This window comes from Zootoca vivipara, chromosome 2, assembly GCF_963506605.1.
Source record: "Zootoca vivipara chromosome 2, rZooViv1.1, whole genome shotgun sequence".
Taxonomy (NCBI): Eukaryota; Metazoa; Chordata; class Lepidosauria; order Squamata; family Lacertidae; genus Zootoca; species Zootoca vivipara.
Genome location: NC_083277.1, coordinates 12,014,573 through 12,031,929, shown reverse-complemented (window position 1 = coordinate 12,031,929; position 17,357 = coordinate 12,014,573). Strand labels below are relative to the sequence as shown.

Below are 17,357 nucleotides of genomic sequence, written 5' to 3'. Positions count from 1 at the left end.
GAAGGAAATAGGTATGTCGAGGGATGGTTACACTCAGTTGGAGGTGGGGCTAGTACGGAATGGGACCATGTAGGACCCCAGAGATGCGGGGGAGTCTCAACTGACCTACACTTACTCCACCGACAGGACCCTTTACAGCCCCTCGGCACTGCCCCTAGAAACGTCAACCTTACAGGACTTCCCTTGCCCCCGCGCATTTCCGATATCTGGTCGTGGCTTCCCAATGCCTCCTGGCTCAGGGAAATCGTGAAAGGCACCCTTTTTCTAGCTCTATCTTTGATCCTCCTCCTTACCTCCCTTTGCTGTTGCCTCCAATGTTTCCCGGCTATGTTAACTCCCCGCAGACAAAAGCCCTCCCCAACCTCCTTTCAAGCTCCGTTATGTCCTTCCCCTGAGTTCCCCGAGATAGTACCGATGTTCCACCTTGGGAGTGGGGAGTACATTACCCCGGTGTGCGGAAATAATTTTTAATTACTTAAAAATTAATCCGCAGAGAGGGGAAATGTTATAAGGGGCAGGGTAAGAGGAATTTGCCCCCATGCATTACGAGACTACCAATGTACAGAGAGGGGACAGTTTAGCCAGAGAGAAGCCATTTTCTTGACTTCATGGTTCAAAAGTCAAGAGAAGCCTATTCTGCCGTATCAAGGTAAATTAATCCCCTGCTGACCCAGACAGTTCCTCCAGACCTCTTGGAAAACACACGCACCCTTTTACATAACCCATTGCTAAATCCTGTCTCACACCCACATGGAAACTTGCATAATCGCACCTCCAGCCAGATAACCAAAAACGATAACGATCACCCATTCTCGGAACTTCCACCCTCCCAAATCCCCGCCTGAGGTGCCCTCCCTTGTACTTTTCATGACCCAGATTCAGCTGAACCATGGACCTTTTTAAGATATATATATTTATCCCTAATAAACTATTCCGTTGTTCCTTTAGTAATGTTATGGTGTCCTCTATCATGTTACCCGATGCATCTCCCTATTCTCTACTCTGTATGAAACTGTATCTATTTACGAAACCACAATAATATAACCTTGCACTGATACCTTGAACCTTTCTATCAAATTGTACCTGTTTAAAAAATCCTGCCATCCTGAAGAATTAATTGTTTGACTCTACTATTTGCAAAGGTTTCCACTTATGCACCCTTCTAAGCTTTTAGTTCGTTGTCTTTGATAAAATGTTATAAGCTGTCAAACATCGCTCTGAACTGTGAACGTTTTACCGCTGTTAGAATTGTATCCTCTCTGTGTATTATTAGTTACTGTATAATATCTTCTTCTTCTTTAACTTTAAGTGTAGTCTTTTCTCTCTATTGCAAACGTTGAATATTTGTATAAACTTTGTTGCAAGTTAATAGGCACCTCTGTGGCACAACATATTTTACGGACTGTTTCCACTTCTTCTTGATACCACACTGCCACCTAGCCAGTCTAAAAGAGCACGACTCAAATACACACTTTCAGTGAGAACAACAATTTTATTTGATAAACAGGTGTTATCAACAATCTTCCCACATCCGCAGAGTCTTCCTGTCAAACAATAAGGAGACATGCATAATCATTACCTGGACTATCACCATGATATCTTACATCAAGAATTCCATCAACCCCTTTGTCCTCTCGCGATTACCCCCTCCCAGAACCCATTTCCCCACCTTTTATGCAATTCTGTACTATTGGAAATGAAACCTATAAATTTGTGAAGCTTCCTTTGTTCGGGGTCCCTTCACTTCAACTTGCTTGTGTGGACGGATCGCTATTGCAATAGCTTTATTATTTAATTAATAAAGTACCTTGCTTCGTACGTCCTGGTTTGGCCTCTGTTATTTGGTAGGCAGGAGACGCTCAAACTTCGTCTGCCTGCCAGGATACCTGGACTCTTCCTGGGTCAAGGATCCACTTAATTCTAGGACCGTGTAGCTCTGCAAATTTTTACAACAAAACCTTTGATTTAGTACCAGGAAATAAACCGGGGAATGTGCTGATAAGACGCCTCACTAACTCTAAATTATTTGGGGCATTCCTCACAGGTGATATTTCAGGCTCAGTTAGCTGTCATATCAAAGATGACATTTGGGGGTGCTTTTTCTCTAAAATGCTTGTGGAGTTTAGGGAGTGGGAAACCAATTTCCTCCAGATTTTAATGATCTTCTAGAGTGGGATCCAGATAAAACCAGGAGACCGCAAAAGTTGTTGACCTCCTTTTTTATAAAAAGGAAACCACCAAAATTGTTGAGCTTTTTAAAGGCAATTCCCAAAGTTGTTCAGCTTTTATTCTGACGTATGATAGCACTATAAGATGATGATAATTTTATTTAAACCCTGCCCTCCCCACCCAGGACCGGGCTCAGGGTGGCTAACACCAATAAAATTACAATAAAACATAATGGGGGGGGGGAGCAGTAACCCAGTCTGAAAGAAAGACTTGATCAGGCCTCAGGCTCAGGCCATGATAATGTCTGATATAATATAGAGGAGGAGAAATTGGGAACCCAGGATGTGTCTTGTATACACACTCTGGGTTGGTTTCAAGTATGTCCTACTCAGAGTAAGCCCATTGAAATGAATGAGCCTAAATTAGTCATGCCTATTGACTTCAATGGGTCTGTTCTGAGCAGGAGCTAAAATATTACCTGCTTTGCCAGAACAAATGATAAGGATAATGGGACTGGGGAGGGGATTGAAGAGAGAATTCTGGAGGCTTTGATGAACTATTTTTTTCAAGAGCACAGAGGGGCTGGAGGTGGGACGAGTGGGTGGACAGGACTGGGAAGACGCTGGAGCTGAAGAGCATCCCCCAGCCTCCATCTCATGTTCTCAGTGGCTGCGGATAGGTGTTCAATTGTCCCATGGGAACGCACATCCCAGTGGCTGGTTTGGCAATTGGGTGGGAGGGGCTTGCAAGATTCAGATTCATTCACTGGCTTTCAAATAAATCTGAGACTGACATGAAGCTCATTTTAAAAAAAATCGCTTCCATCTCCTTGGAATATTTTATCCTTAAATCGGCAGCCAGGATTTATGCCATTTCTTTTTAACATATAAATTCCTGTTGTAGAAAATCTAGGGTTAAAAAGGGTCCGATTCCGGGCGCAACCCGCCTGATAAGATTTTATGGCCGGCACATGTACGTATATATGTACTGCCCTACAGCTTTATTTGCCTAATAAAATCCTTTTTCTGAATCAATTGTGTCTGTGAGTTCTTACGTAAACACGTTGGGAAGACCAGTGGAGGGGGTGTGCAGAATGTCATAAGGGAAACGTTCACACATATCTTGGGATACAGAAGTTGCAAAGGAGAAATAAACATATGCATTTCGGTGATACAGTATTCAAGGATCAAAGCAAGATACAGGCAGTTTTATAATTCAAACGTAACAAGTGTAACAAGTGATTTCTTGTGGTTTTCCTGTACAGTACAGAGCTTTATGTAGGTCGATACATTTTATTTCCCTTTTCAGACAGGATTGGACAGAACCACGGCTTTTATCATTTTTGTTCTTCCAGGGTGGGGGTGGGGTGTTATTGTTAATGAAGCCTGCAGCGATCATATCAGTATTACCTATGGTCGATTAATGAGGTGCGTAGATAGTTCCATGTGACTGAGGTGGCTCTGCATAAGGAAGGGGGTGGGCTATAGATTTGGCAAGCGCAGAAATAACAGCGCAACGGCGTGATTTTCTTTAATAAAAGTCCCCCCCCCCTTTGTGGCTTTATTCCCATGATCTCGAGCCATCGGGTCTGAATTTCCTGGAAAGGAAACACGCCCATTTGCAGACGTAATACAGGGAAAACGAAACCAGCTCTCTCTCTCTTGCTGGCGTGGCAGTAGCCATGGCTACTTCTGGGGGTCCCATGCAGGATCTCTGCGAGGAAGCCACTTGCCCCATCTGCCTGGAGTGTTTCAGGGATCCAGTGATCATTCCGGAGTGCGGGCACAACTTCTGCCGATCCTGCCTGATCCAGTGCTGGGGGGAATCCGAGGGAGCGGCGTCCTGCCCTCAGTGCAGAGAAATCATTCAGCACAGGAATCTCATCCCCAATCGGCCGCTGGCAAATGTTTTGGAAAAACTCCATATTCAAGGTGAAAAGGAGGCCGAAGGAAAGGGGATGGTCTGCGAAAAGCACCAGGAGCCCCTGAAGCTCTTCTGCAAGGAGGACGAAAGCCCCATCTGTTTCCTGTGTATTGTATCCAAGGAGCACAAAAGCCACGAGGCAATTCTTCTGGAGGAGGCGTCCCAGGAGTACAAGGTAGGAAATCTCTCTGGGTTTCCTTTGGGTTTGATGAGGGGGTGTTGCAAGAAAATGTTTTAATATATTCTCCCCTCCGGCAGTGAAAGAGTCACTAGCCAGCAAGAGCTTTCATGAAGCCAAATATGAGCGAGGTCCCAACTAAGAAGAATGGCAACTTAAGCTGGCAGAATATGCGCAGCTTGTAGACCTAACATATAGAATAAGAGAACAAGAAGAACATACGTTTAAAGAATATTGGAAAACGTTTATTGAAAATATGGGAAATAACTCTACACTTGAAAACGTTGGCAGCATTATGATAAATTCAACTGTAAATAAGTTTTGATGGATTCAATAATGGAATATTGAATGGTTTAGTTTTTGTAAAATATGCAGGGATTTATGATATGCGGAATGAACCATGGAAAAAAAGAAGGGAAGTCATTGATATTTTAAGGATGTTAAAATGAGCATTTTATATGGTAAAACAGAAAGTTTATTAAAAATTATATAAAATAAATGAAAGAAATAAACATTTGATACTCTGTTCAATAAACATTTCTTTTTTCCTTTCCGGGGGATTACAGTGCCCCCAATGTCCCCCTGCAGGCATGCAGCAGTAAATCACCCACAGTTCTTCCTCTGGAATCAGCTCCCTTAGGAAAGGGCTGGAGGGTGGGGCAGTGCAGGTGGCATGGACCCCAAGGGTCATCTAGTCCAACCCCCTGCAATGTAGGAATTCTGCCCACAGCCATACCTGGTTGGGCTCGAACCACCAACCTTCTGACTGACCCATTGCGCCACAGGCTCCCTGAATGAAGAAGGCACTTGGGGGCCCGAGGCAAAGACCACAGTCTTTGGAGCAGGGAGCAAGCATATGATTCCACGTTCCTGTTATTATGAATACTAAAAGTCCCAACAAAGAAGAAAGCAACCCAACTTTGATTTTTGTTTTCTTTTCAGGATCAAATCAGCAGCTGCCTAGACAATGTGTGGAAGGAAAGAGAGAAAATTCTGGAACTTAAAGCAGATGCAGAAAAGGAAAGCCAAGACCTGCTTGTAAGCATCACTGTTACTTTAAGGTGAAAAAGTGCTGTAGTCTTCAATCAAAATCTGGGGAAATGAATATGAAATACAGAAAGAAGTTTCTTTTTGAACAATCTAATCTCCCACAGAGCATGAAAGACCATTTAAAGGAGGGAGTGGGGTTGTATGTTTTTACGAATTTCTCATTATTATTATTTTTTAAAAAAATTTATTGACTTTCTTTTCTGATTTAACAAACATTTCATATCAATAGCATACATGTTACAAATCTTCATTCCCATCCCTCTCAGGCTTCCCCCAGCTCCCATTTCTGGTTTATTACCCCCTTTATCACATGCTGCTGTTTCAACCAATCCGCTACATATCATTTCTCTTTATTTTAAATGTTCTATATCAAAAGAAGTGTGCATGTTTATTTAAGTCCTGTCATCAAGTCAATGTTTTTTCTTTGTTTCTGCAAATATACCGGTAATATAAAAGGTTCCCACTGTTGTCCTTTTCTCGTAATCTGTCTGTCAGTTTTGCCATTTCTGCATAGTTCATCATTTTCTCTTGCCATTGTTCTTTTGTTGGAATTTCTCCCGTCTTCCAGTTTTGTGCCACTAAAATTCTTCCCGCCGTTGTGGCATACATAAATAATGTCCTCTTCTCTTTTGGCAAATCTTGACTTAAAATACCTAGCAAATGTTATTTTCAGCATTTTTTTTCAATTAATTGTATATCATTTCCCAATATGTTCAGCCTCACACCTCCAACACTTCTTATGTTCATTTTTATACATTTTTGCTAGTTATACCAGGGACGTCCAACTCCCAATAGTCTGTGATCTACTCACAGTATAAAAAAACTGGCAGTGATCTACTCATTGTCGTAAAAAGACTGGCAGTGATCTCCCCAAAGTTGTGGAGCTTGAGATTTTTGTAATAAGCCAAAGTTGTTGAGCTTTCATTTAGGAAGCCAAAGTTGGGTCCCCCCCTTCTTTTTTGTAAGGAGATCACTGAAGGGCCAGAGATCAACCATGATCTACCAGGAGCACCCTGTGGTCTACCAGTAGATCGCGATCTACCTGTTGGACATGCCTGATATATACCATCTATACATCATCTTCATATAATTCTCTCTCAAGAATATACAATCCGTAAATTTCAAATTTACTTTCCACAATTTTATCCAATCTTCGAATTGTATATTGTGACCTATTGTGACTCCAAAAGCATAGTGTATGCCTTTTTTTAACAATTTAGAAATTTCTTCCTTTTGGAATTAGGAAACCGAATATGAAAAACCTCTTTTATTCTCCTCTTTTAAAATATCCTTTAGCTGTCTATGGTGCAACCAACTTTGAAAATGTTCCTTGATTTCTTCATATTCTTTCAATTTTAGTTTTCCCTCCTGTTCTACCAGTAATTCTCTATATGTTGGCCATTCTCCCCTTCTTGCCAGTGTTTTAAGTGATAATGCCACCAGGGTGTCTTGGGTTCCAATAGTTCTTTATATTTTTCCCAAACTTTGAACAGGGATTTCGCTTTTCCATACCATAGGTAAGCATACCATCCAAACCTATTGTCATGTCCTTCCAGTTCTGTTATTTCCTCTTTGTCTAACTTGATCCAAACCCGGATCCATGTTAGAGATGCAGCTTCATAATACAATTTTAAATCTGGAAGTGAGAATCTGCCTCTTTCTTTCAGATCTGTAAGAATCTTATTTTTTATCCTTGGCCTTTTCCCACTCCAGATAAATCTTGAAATCTCTCTTTTCCACTCTTTGAAGCATGCATTCCCTGTTATTACTGGAACTGTCTGAAAGAGGAATAACATCCTTGGAAGTACATTCATTTTTATTGCTGCAATTCTTCCCAGTAAAGAAAGGTTCATCCTATTCCATATTTCCAAATTTCTTTTTACCTCATGCCACATTTTTCGTAGTTGTCTTTATATATATTCATGTTTTTTTGCTGTTATCCATATTCCCAAATATTTTATATTTTTATATGCTTCTATTCCTATCATTTCTGTTACTTCTTTCCTTTAATGTTCTTTAAGGTTTTTTAATCGCAATTTGGTCTTGTTTTTGTTTAGTTTAAATCCTGCCGCTTGTCCAAACTCTTGTACTGTATTCATTACTTTTGGAAGGGAGTATTTCGGATCTTCCACAGTAAATACCAGATCATCCGCAAAGGCTTTCAATTTATGCTCACTTCTTTTTACCACTTAAGCAGACGCTCCATTCCTCGTCACCATTTCCCCTTCGCAGGCAAACCGGAAGCCCGTTTTTTACAAAGTTCTTTCTCTGCTGAATATGTCAGAAGTTGCCTTCCAAGGGAATTTCGATAACTGGCCTCTTCATCCTGCAACAGCAGAGTAGATGCCTGATATTGGCCCACTGTTCTCTTCTTTCAACCTCTTTGCTGCAGAAACAAACAGATGCAGAGAGGGAAAAGATGGTGGCTGTGTTCAGGCGACTGCACCAGTTTCTGGAAGAACAAGAGAAACTTCTTTTGGCTCAGATGGCAGAAGTGGAGAAGGAGATTGCAGCAAAAAAGGAGGAGCACCTGTCCAGACTCTCTGGGGAACTCTACTCTCTTGAAAGCCTCATTCTGGAGATGGAGGAGAAGCTTCAGGAACCAGCCAGTGAACTCCTGCAGGTGAGGCCTGGTCTTGATGTGAGAGGGTGGAGTGTGCTGCTTCAAACAACAGACATTTCTTATGCTTCCCCCCTCCCCCAATAAAAATGCTGCTGGAAAGAAAACAGTACATGATGGGTGAAAGGTGTCAGTCCCGGGGTGGCAAAAGGGGCTCTGCTAGATCAAAACACAGGTCCCTTCATTCTAGCATTGTGTTCTTGCATTGACCAACCAGATAAAAAGCAGTACTGCTTTCCAACCCTGTGATTCCCAGCAGGTGGCACTCAACTGCTTATTATTTATAACTGACTGCAGAAATGGCTCCACTGATATCTTTCTTTCTTTCGTTCCAGGATATCAGTAGCTTCTTGCAGAGGTAAGTGATGGAAAACCCCTGCCTTATTATGTTGCTAGAAAAGTTCTTGAGAGGAACTCACTCTCCAGTTCCTCCTTCTAGAGATAGCTTAGGATGCCACCATCCATTTCACAAGATCACAGACAAAAATAGGGACACTTTTTTGTAGTCATTTGTAGCTATTGGTCTCATCCGCAATCATGGGAAGGAAGCCATTCCTCATTCCCCTCCATTACATATTCCTGCCTTTTCCCTGATAGATTCATTTACTCTGGAATAGATACAGAAAAGGGGACATCCCAAAGGGGCTTGTAAATATCTTTACTATAACTTACTCTTAAATATTTCAGGCTTATTTCAGGCTTCTATAGGTTCTTCCTATAGGATGTTTATGAAAGCCTATGAGATGGCAGTGAAAGCTGCTAAGAAGTCTTATTTTTCGGCCTTGTAGAACGCTCTGCCACAAAAGATCAGGACCCTGCGGAATTTGACATCTTTCCGCAGGGCCTGCAAGACGGAGTTAATCCACCAGGCCTTTGGTCAGGGCTCAGCCTGACTCCCCTTCTTTTTTTTGTATAAGAACTAGTATGAAAGAGGCCTCCCAGCATTTTCATAGGTGTGGGAATACCACATTGAGAACAAAGACAAAGGACCAAAGATTCAACCAGCAAATCTCTGGGAGGAAAAGTGCCTCCCTCTTTCCCTTCACCAGATCTTTTTATTACAATATCAAAAGGTTACAAAGATTCAAATCATCCAATAGAATTCATCCTAACTTCTAAAACCCCTCCCAGGTTTCCTCCCACCTTGAATCTGATACTGTTGGGAAGGTCTGGAACTAACACCAAGATGCTAATAAAACTTCCTGGACTTCAAAGAGACTACAACTAAAGAAAGGAAAGGAGCCCAGGAATTCTTGCATAGATTAACAGTGTCTTGTCAGAAAACAAGTTTGTCAGCTTTTCAAAGGCTAACAGGAAGGAAGATTAACAGATGCCCTTTTACCCAGATCTATTGAGCCAAATGTTTTACAGCCAGGCATGAAACAAATGGCAACACAGGCCTGTTTCTTGCAACCCAGACTGAAACGTGTTTTAAAGGTGGAAAGAGATGGAGTCAGTAATCATCCCAGAAACCTATGTCCAAGACCAGGATTTTCATAATTCAGGCAGCAGAGGTATATCAAGGGAGCCACGAAGCTCAGACATCCTCTACAGGCACACATAATTATGAGTACCTGATTCCCTTCCATAGATCACTAGAAAGTCACCACTACACATAGGCTCATATAAGAACAGTGGAAACAGTTGGGCCTGATGAGCATTTACTGTTCCCAACCCTAATCCTGCAGAAAGCCATCTAACTAGATTTTAATTTGATCCTGACTTGTTTTTAGGAGGTAATTTAATTATTTTTTGATTTTATACCAATGTTATATATTTGATGTTAGCTGCCCTGAGCCCAGTTTTGGCTGGGGAGGGCAGGATACAAATAAAAGTTGTTTATTTTTATTATTATTATTATTATTATTATTATTATTATTATTTATTATTATTATTATTCCTCAGCCATAAGAATGTAAAAAAGGGCCCTGCTGGATCCGGCCATTGGCCCATCTAGTCCAGTATCCTGTTTTCACAGTGACTAACCAGATGCCAGTGCGAAACCTGCCAGCAGGTTTCCAACCCCAGAGGACACTCCCCTCTGGTGGTTTCAGCAACTGGAGTTCAGAGGCACCACAGCCTTTGACCCAGCCATCGTCAACAGTAGCCGCTGAGAGCCTTGCCCCCCAAACAGCTTTTTTAAATCTTTGGAAAATACAGCTTTAATTTCTAATATTTCTCCCTACTCTATATGTAACCACTGGGCTAAAAATATTAATAATTTTAATCATTTGAAACCATTCACTAAAACTGATGTAGTTCTCTTTCTAAGGACCTAGTATTGTTAATTTTTCTTCTAAATTATTCATTTGCATACATTCAGTCTTATCTTCATATATTCCCTTCCATGTATTATGGAAGCAGGTTTGTGTCGGTTTTCCTTCAACTTCTTAGATGCTTTCTAGATTCTAAAAATTAATTTGCATATATCAGCTTCTTTACCTTCAATCTAATCTTCATATATTTCCTTCCATGTACCGGTATTATGGAAGCAGGTGTGTGTCGTTTTTTCTCCAACTTCTTCGATGCTTTCTAGACCCAGACGTCATCTAGATTCTCCCTTTTGCCATAGGAAGATCTCTGCTCCCAAGTCTACATGATATATCCATCATGCCTTTATCATCAGGGTGAGACATATGCCTAGTCAGAAAGCTCCTTGCATTGGAAGGATGTTGGGTTGACTTTGTTCTTCTTCCCCAGCTGTCAGATGAAGGAGAACTTAGAGGATCCTCCTGTGGCTTTTCCTCCTGCCCTGAAGTGGAAGATCTGGGACTTCTGCGATATAAATCCCTTCCTGGAGGGAGTCATGAAGAAATTCAGAGGTAGTAAAGAAGGCCTGTAAGGATTGTTTACTGGATGTTTAGAAGTGTTCATGACAGCCTCCAGGTCATGTGGAATATTAGCCATGCCAGGAAAATGAGATTTATGTATTCATCCTCTTTCACTATCAGGATGCCACACTTTCATATACAAATGACTCTCACCCTACTCTAATTTTACTTACACAATCACAGCTTTATGTGAATCACAAATATAAATAGATAGATAGATAGATAGGAACCATCAATTGTCAGGCTCTGGAGGCTTTTAATCCCTCCACGAAAATCGCTTTAAATCCCTCTGCATTGCTTACTTGGCTCGGAGAGGCTCTTGTGGGGCCATCCAAGATGTTTGATGGAGGGGGTGATTCAGTAGGGAATTGTGATTTTGCATGACTTTATGAACAATCCCCAGGAAAGTAACCCTTGTCTGTAAAATGTTGTATTTTACTGCTTTACATGACTCACCACACATTAGGTGCTTTCACACTCTTCACCCATTTCCCAAGTAGCCTCACCTTATAGCCTTTTGGGTGTCTCTTCTGTTCCTCTGGCCTAGAGATTGATGTAAAGCTGGCAGAAGGAGGGAAGGAGGGAAGGATGGAGGCTGTCAAAGAGCGAGCCAGCAGCAGAGGGGACTGGGGTTGAGAACTCCAGTCCTAGAACAGGGATGTCTGGATCTTACATCTATATGAAGCTGCTGGGAGAGATCATCAGGGGATTTGGGCTGGGCATTCTCCAGTATGAGGATGATACCCAGCTCTGCCTCTCCTTCATATCAGAACCAGTGAAGGCGGTGAAGGTGCTCTGTGAGTGTCTGGTGGCGGTTGGAGGATGGATGGCGGCTAACAGATTGAGGTTGAATCCTGACAAGACAGAAGTACTGTTTTGGGGGGACGGGGGCGGGCAGGTGAGGAGGACTCCCTGGTCCTGAATGCGGTAACTGTGCCCCTGAAGGACCATGTGCGCAGCCTGGGAGTCATTTTGGGCTCTCAGGTGTCCATGGAAGTGCAGGTCAATTCTGTGTCCAGGGCAGCTGTCTACCAGCTCCATTTGGTACACTAGCTGAGACCCTACCTGCCGGCGGACTGTCTCGCCAGAGTGGTGCATGCTCTGGTTATCTCTCGCTTGGATTACTGCAATGCGCTCTATGTGGGGCTACCTTTGAAGGTGACCCGGAAACTACAACTAATCCAGAATGCGGCAGCTAGACTGGTGACAGGGAGCAGCCGCCGAGACCACATAACACCGGTCTTGAAAGACCTACATTGGCTCCCAGTATGTTTCCGAGCACAGTTCAAAGTGTTGGTGCTGACTTTTAAAGCCCCAAACGGCCGCAGCCTAGTATACCTAAAGGAGCGTCTCCACCCCCATCGTCCAGCCCAGACACTGAGGTCCAGCGCTGAGGGCCTTCTGGCAGTTCCCTCACTGCAAAAAGTGAGGTTACAGGGAACCAGGCAGAGGGCCTTCTCAGTAGTGGCGCCCTCCCTGTGGAATGCCCTCCCTTCAGATGTCAAGGAGATAAATCAGCTATCTGACTTATGGACGACATCTGAAGGCAGCCCTGTATCGGGAAGTTTTTAATGTTTGATGTTTTACTATATTTCAATATATGCTGTGAGCCGCACAGAGTGGCTGGGTGGGGTATAAATATTACTACTACTACTACGACTATTATTACATCCCCTCAAAATTGTTGCTCATGTGGAGATCTTGTGGGGGTCCTGCTGCTCCTCTAAGGTCTGAGCAGGCCTGAATCTTGACATCGGCCCTGCCCTGGCAGGGATAGTCAGTGTAGTGGATTTCAGACATTTTAAATGGCAACTCCCATAAGCTCCACCTGGCAAGGCCAATGGATAGGGATGATGGGAACTGTAGTCCACAATACCTAAAGTTCACCACAATACCTAAAGTTCCCCAGCTATAATTGCATGAGCTCATATTGTCATTACCAGATTAGTTATCAGGATGATGGTGTGATTCTAAATCTCTATTCCCTTTTCTTCTCCAGACACTGTGGGATCTGGACTTCAGCTGCAAAAAGGTAAATATCAGGGTCAAAGGGAGGCACAATTTCAGGAGAAATGGAATCTGCTTCTCAAAAGATGAGGCCACTGCAGCTCTTCTGTCCGTGCCTCATTTCCCCCCAGTTAGCACTTTCCACAGGGACGCAGGTGGCGCTGTGGGTTAAAACACTGTGCTGCTTGGGCTTGCCAATCGAAAGGTTGGCGGTACGAATCCCTGCGACGGGGTGAGCTCCTGTTGCTCAGTCCCTGCTCCTGCCAACCTAGCAGTTCGAAAGCATGCAGTGCAAGTAGATATATAGGTGGGAAGGTATAAGGCGTTTCTGTGCGCTGCTCTGGTGTCGCCAGAAGCGGCTTAGTCATGCGGGCCACATGACCTGGAAAAAAACTGTCTGTGGAAGCAGACAAACGCTGGCTCCCTCGGCCTGTAAAGTGAGATGACCGTCACAACCCCAGAGTCGTTCACGACTGGACTTTATTGTCAGGGGTCCCTTTACCTTTACCTTTACTAGCACTTTCAACGTCTGCCTTATAGGTTTTCTGTCACTTTCAGGAAGTGATAAATTATACTTAGATTGTTACACTTCTCTAATTCTCTTGTCAGTAGTTTCAAGTGGTTTCCTTTTATTATTTTAATTAATTAATTAATTAAATTTATATACAAAAGGTCTCAGGGGAGTTCACAAAATAAAATACATATAATCATACAGTCTTTGAGATGGAAGGGACCCCAAGGGTCATCTAGTCCAACCCCTGCAAAGCGGGAATCTCAGCTAAAGCATCCATGACAGATGGCCATCCAACATCTGCTTAAAAACCTCAAGGAAGGAGAGTCCACCACACCTTATGGGAGTGCGTTCCACAAACAGCTCCTACTGCCGGAAAGTTTTTATTAATGTTTAGTCGGAATGTCCTTTCTTATAACTTGAAGCCTTTGGTTCAAGATCTGCCCTCCAGATCAGGAGAAAAAAAGCTTGCTCCCTCATCCATGTGATAGAGCCTTAAGATATTTGAAGGTGGCAATCATATCTCCTCTCACTCTCCTCTTTTCCAGGCTAAACACACCCAGCTCCTTCAGTCGTTCCTCATACGGAACCCTTGACCCATAGCTGTCAAGTTCTCCCTTTTTTTAAAAGGGAAATCCCCTTATTCCAAATAGGATTCCTTGCGAGAAAAGGGAAAACTTGACAGCTATGCCTTGACCATCTTGGTCCTCTGCACACATTCCAGCTTGTCAACATCCCTTTTAAATTATGGCTTCCTGAACTGGACACAACTTTCCAGGTGTGGCCTGACTAAGGCAGAATAGAGTGGTGCTATTACTTCCCTTGATCTGGACATTATACTTCTGTTGGTGCAGCCTAAAATAGCATTAGCCTTTTTTTGCTGCTGCTGCTGCTGCATCACACTGTTGACTTATATTAAGTTTGTGGTCCACCAAGACCCCTAGATCCTTTCCACATGTACTGCTAGTAAGCCAGCTGTCCACCATCCTATAATCAAAACAAAAACAACCCAATAACACACACACCCCGCCAACACATTTTAAAAGGGCATCAGATGTCAATTAGCCGAAGGCCTGGTTGAAGAGGAATGTTTTTGCCTGGCGCCTAAAGGTGTATAATGAAAGTACCAGGTGCGCCGAAAGTCCTCTCTCTTTCAGTCTTATAACTTTGACCTCTCAATTATTAAAAGCACTAACAGGGATTTTCTGAGGTAACTCAAACCTCCCACTTATCCCTCTAGCCTTTCTTTAAACCCTCTAGCACTTGTAGGTTTTCAAAAATAAAAGAGAGTCCTCTTCCAGCCTAAACGTGGCCAGGTACCTATATAGACTCGGGGCTATAAGACTGTTCCTATGTGTACTCAGATAAGGGTTTCACTTCACTAGAAACTCCCTCACTGTAAAGCTAGCCTCCTTCCTGAGGTAACTTTATTATCATTCAGAACCTGTCTCCTCCCTTAGCCCCCCCCCTTTTCTTGGTGCACTCTCAGCCACAAACTAACCTTTCTCCTCTAAAAGGCAGTTTTGACAGTTTAAAAGAGTTCCCCACCAACTGGGTTCCTGAATACCTTAGCTGGAAAAGGAAATAGACGATAACTGGTATGACACTTTAAAGATGGATATTTATTGGCTTGAATCTTAATGGTTGCTTTCTGGTAACATTGGTACAAACTTAATTTCACAGGTAACGTTCTTGGTAATCAAATAACAGAATACCTATCAACTACTTCATCTACTCTAAATCTACCTTCTCCACAACCACCCAAGCTCCCACACAAAACCGCCAACTGACATAACGGTTCCCCTTTCCATTTTTAAACCCCATGCAGGCCACGCCTCCCATGGAACGTTGCTGCCAGTTAACCAGGAGTCTGGGTTAACCCTTCGATAGGTCGGTTGCGAAACAAAAACATAACAGTTTCAAATTCGCCACACCAGGCATACATTAAAATGATATTTTGAAGGATCTCAATGGAGGCTAGTGCATTTTGTCCTATATTAGTTTAAGTACCAATATAAATAAGATTAGGAGCTCTTCAACATTCCCAACAGGCAAATCCACTGTTTGGCGTCCACACAGAGAGGCAGCCAAATGCTGTAAGCTGACAGAGCCAAAACTCCCCTCCCTCTGTCTCCTTCTCTGCCACAGACTCAAACTACAGTTTTCCTTCATGCGCAGAGTGCTGGATAACATCAACTTTAGCTAGAATTTGGTGGGGGAATAAAGACATTCTCCTGCTCACCATCCAGCTCTTTCTTAACCATTTAGCCATAAATCTTCATAATAACAATTAAAAGGAACCTGGGAACTTCGGCAAGCCTGTGAAGGGGGTCTCCAATAGCACTTCAGACTCCTCTGACGCTCTCCTGCTCTGACTCCCAGTCTCTCAACACCACATCTGAAGAAGTGTGCATGCACACAAAAGCTCATACCAATGACAAACTTAGTTGGTCTCTAAGGTGCTACTGGGAGGAATTTTTTTTATTTTGTTTTGAACACTACACAAGTTCTAAGAGAACGATTACCAGCAGGGCCATCTCAAGCAGGTCGGGCGCCCTGGCACCTTGGCGCGGAGATCGCTCCGGCACCCCTGCCCTAGTGGGCGGGCGCAGCGCGCATCGCCTGCTAGAGCTGGGCCTGATTACCAGAAAATAGGAGGGTGCCATTTGATGGAACAACTCCCCCCAAACCATACAGATGTTTCAAGAATTATTATTAAGAACTTGTGGAGCATCTTAGTTCCAAACGCAGGTAATGAAGTCCCTGTTCATTTCAGAGGGAATTACATTTCTGTCAAATTCAGCTTCCCAGTTGATGTCGTTTCTCTGCTCTTCCCCCCCACAGAAATAGTAACTTTGGATCCAGACACAGCACATCCCTACCTCGTCCTGTCAACAGATCAAAAGAGTGTGAGAGAGGGAGAAGTGCGTCAAGACCTGCCAAACAACCCTGAGAGATTTGACACACATGGCTATGTGCTGGGATGCGAGGGTTTCACAGCAGGCAGACATTTCTGGGAGGTCATTGTGGGAAGAGAGGAGAGATGGGGGGTGGGAGTTGCCAGAAAGTCTGTGAAGAGGAAGGGCGAGTTCTGTTTTGATACTAGGGAAGGGATCTGGGGTTTGGGGAAGTGGGGCGGTGGGTACAACTTATCCTCCCCCCATGAGGACCCTGTTCCAAGAAAGGAGCCCAAGAGGCTCCGAGTGACCCTGAACTTTGAAGGGAGAAAGGTGTCCTTTTACGATGCAGATACAGCAGTCCTCCTCCACTCATTCTCAGACGCCTCCTTCTCGGGAGAGACCCTCCAGCCCTTGTTTTATGTGTCTGCCAAAGGCCGCCTGAAAATCTCTTGAGTGTAGAGACAGACAAGTGTTCTCGAGACTTTTCTCAGAGGCACTAAAGGGGAAGCCGTATTGGCAGAACACTGATTGGCTGACCCGAGTGTCTGTCATGGTGTAATTCTTTTCTCAGGCCGCTTTTGTGAACTGCACCGATTGCTTGACTCTCCTGTCAGTCCTGAAACCTGCCTTTCGCCTCTCATGTTCTCCCTTGGGAATCAGCGCCTTCAATTGGTGCAGCAGGAACAAAGGTAAACGGAAGCGACCTAGTCATTAAAATAAATAAAAAATCCCACACCCACTCTTGTTCTGATTTAGTTCTTCAACCTCCTGAAAGACAGTGACACAGCTTTCTGTAGACAATACCATCAACTATTCTGAATAAAATTTGAATTTTGAATGGGCATCACTCAGCCTCAATCCTGCTCTCTGTTTCCCTTTTCCTTCAGCAAGGCCTCCACTTCCTTCAGCAAGGCCAGAATCCCTTTCCTTCCTCATCTGATCCAGGCTCTGCCCATAAATATTAAAAGCATTTGCCTCTCTCAAAGTCATAGCTAGGTGATTTTGCGCCCCTGGCAGAACTGTCCAGATTGCACCCCTAAGTGAAGGTAAAGGGACCCCTGACCATTAGGTCCAGTCGTGACCGACTCTGGGGCTGTGGCGCTCATCTCGCGTTATTGGCCAAGGGAGCCGGCATACAGCTTCCAGGTCATGTGGCCAGCATGACAAA

The 17,357-nt window shown here is 43.6% G+C and overlaps 1 protein-coding gene across 2 annotated transcripts; it reads left to right on the top strand.

The window, feature by feature from the left end:
* The first annotated feature begins 3,800 nt into the window (after nt 1-3,800).
* Nucleotides 3,801-17,232, top strand: LOC118080121 (zinc finger protein RFP). 2 transcript variants are annotated; one of them, XM_035105052.2, is made up of 7 exons: nt 3,801-4,267; nt 5,213-5,308; nt 7,713-7,943; nt 8,276-8,298; nt 10,641-10,762; nt 12,771-12,803; nt 16,134-17,232. In XM_035105052.2, exons 1-7 carry the CDS (start codon nt 3,851-3,853, stop codon nt 16,640-16,642), a joined length of 1,431 nt encoding a protein of 476 aa, XP_034960943.2. In that variant the 5' UTR covers nt 3,801-3,850; the 3' UTR covers nt 16,643-17,232. The 2 variants fall into 2 exon arrangements, with proteins under 2 accessions (XP_034960943.2, XP_060126768.1); XM_060270785.1 differs by lacking the exon at nt 16,134-17,232 and adding an exon at nt 15,118-15,830.
* The last annotated feature ends 125 nt before the right edge of the window (nt 17,233-17,357 follow it).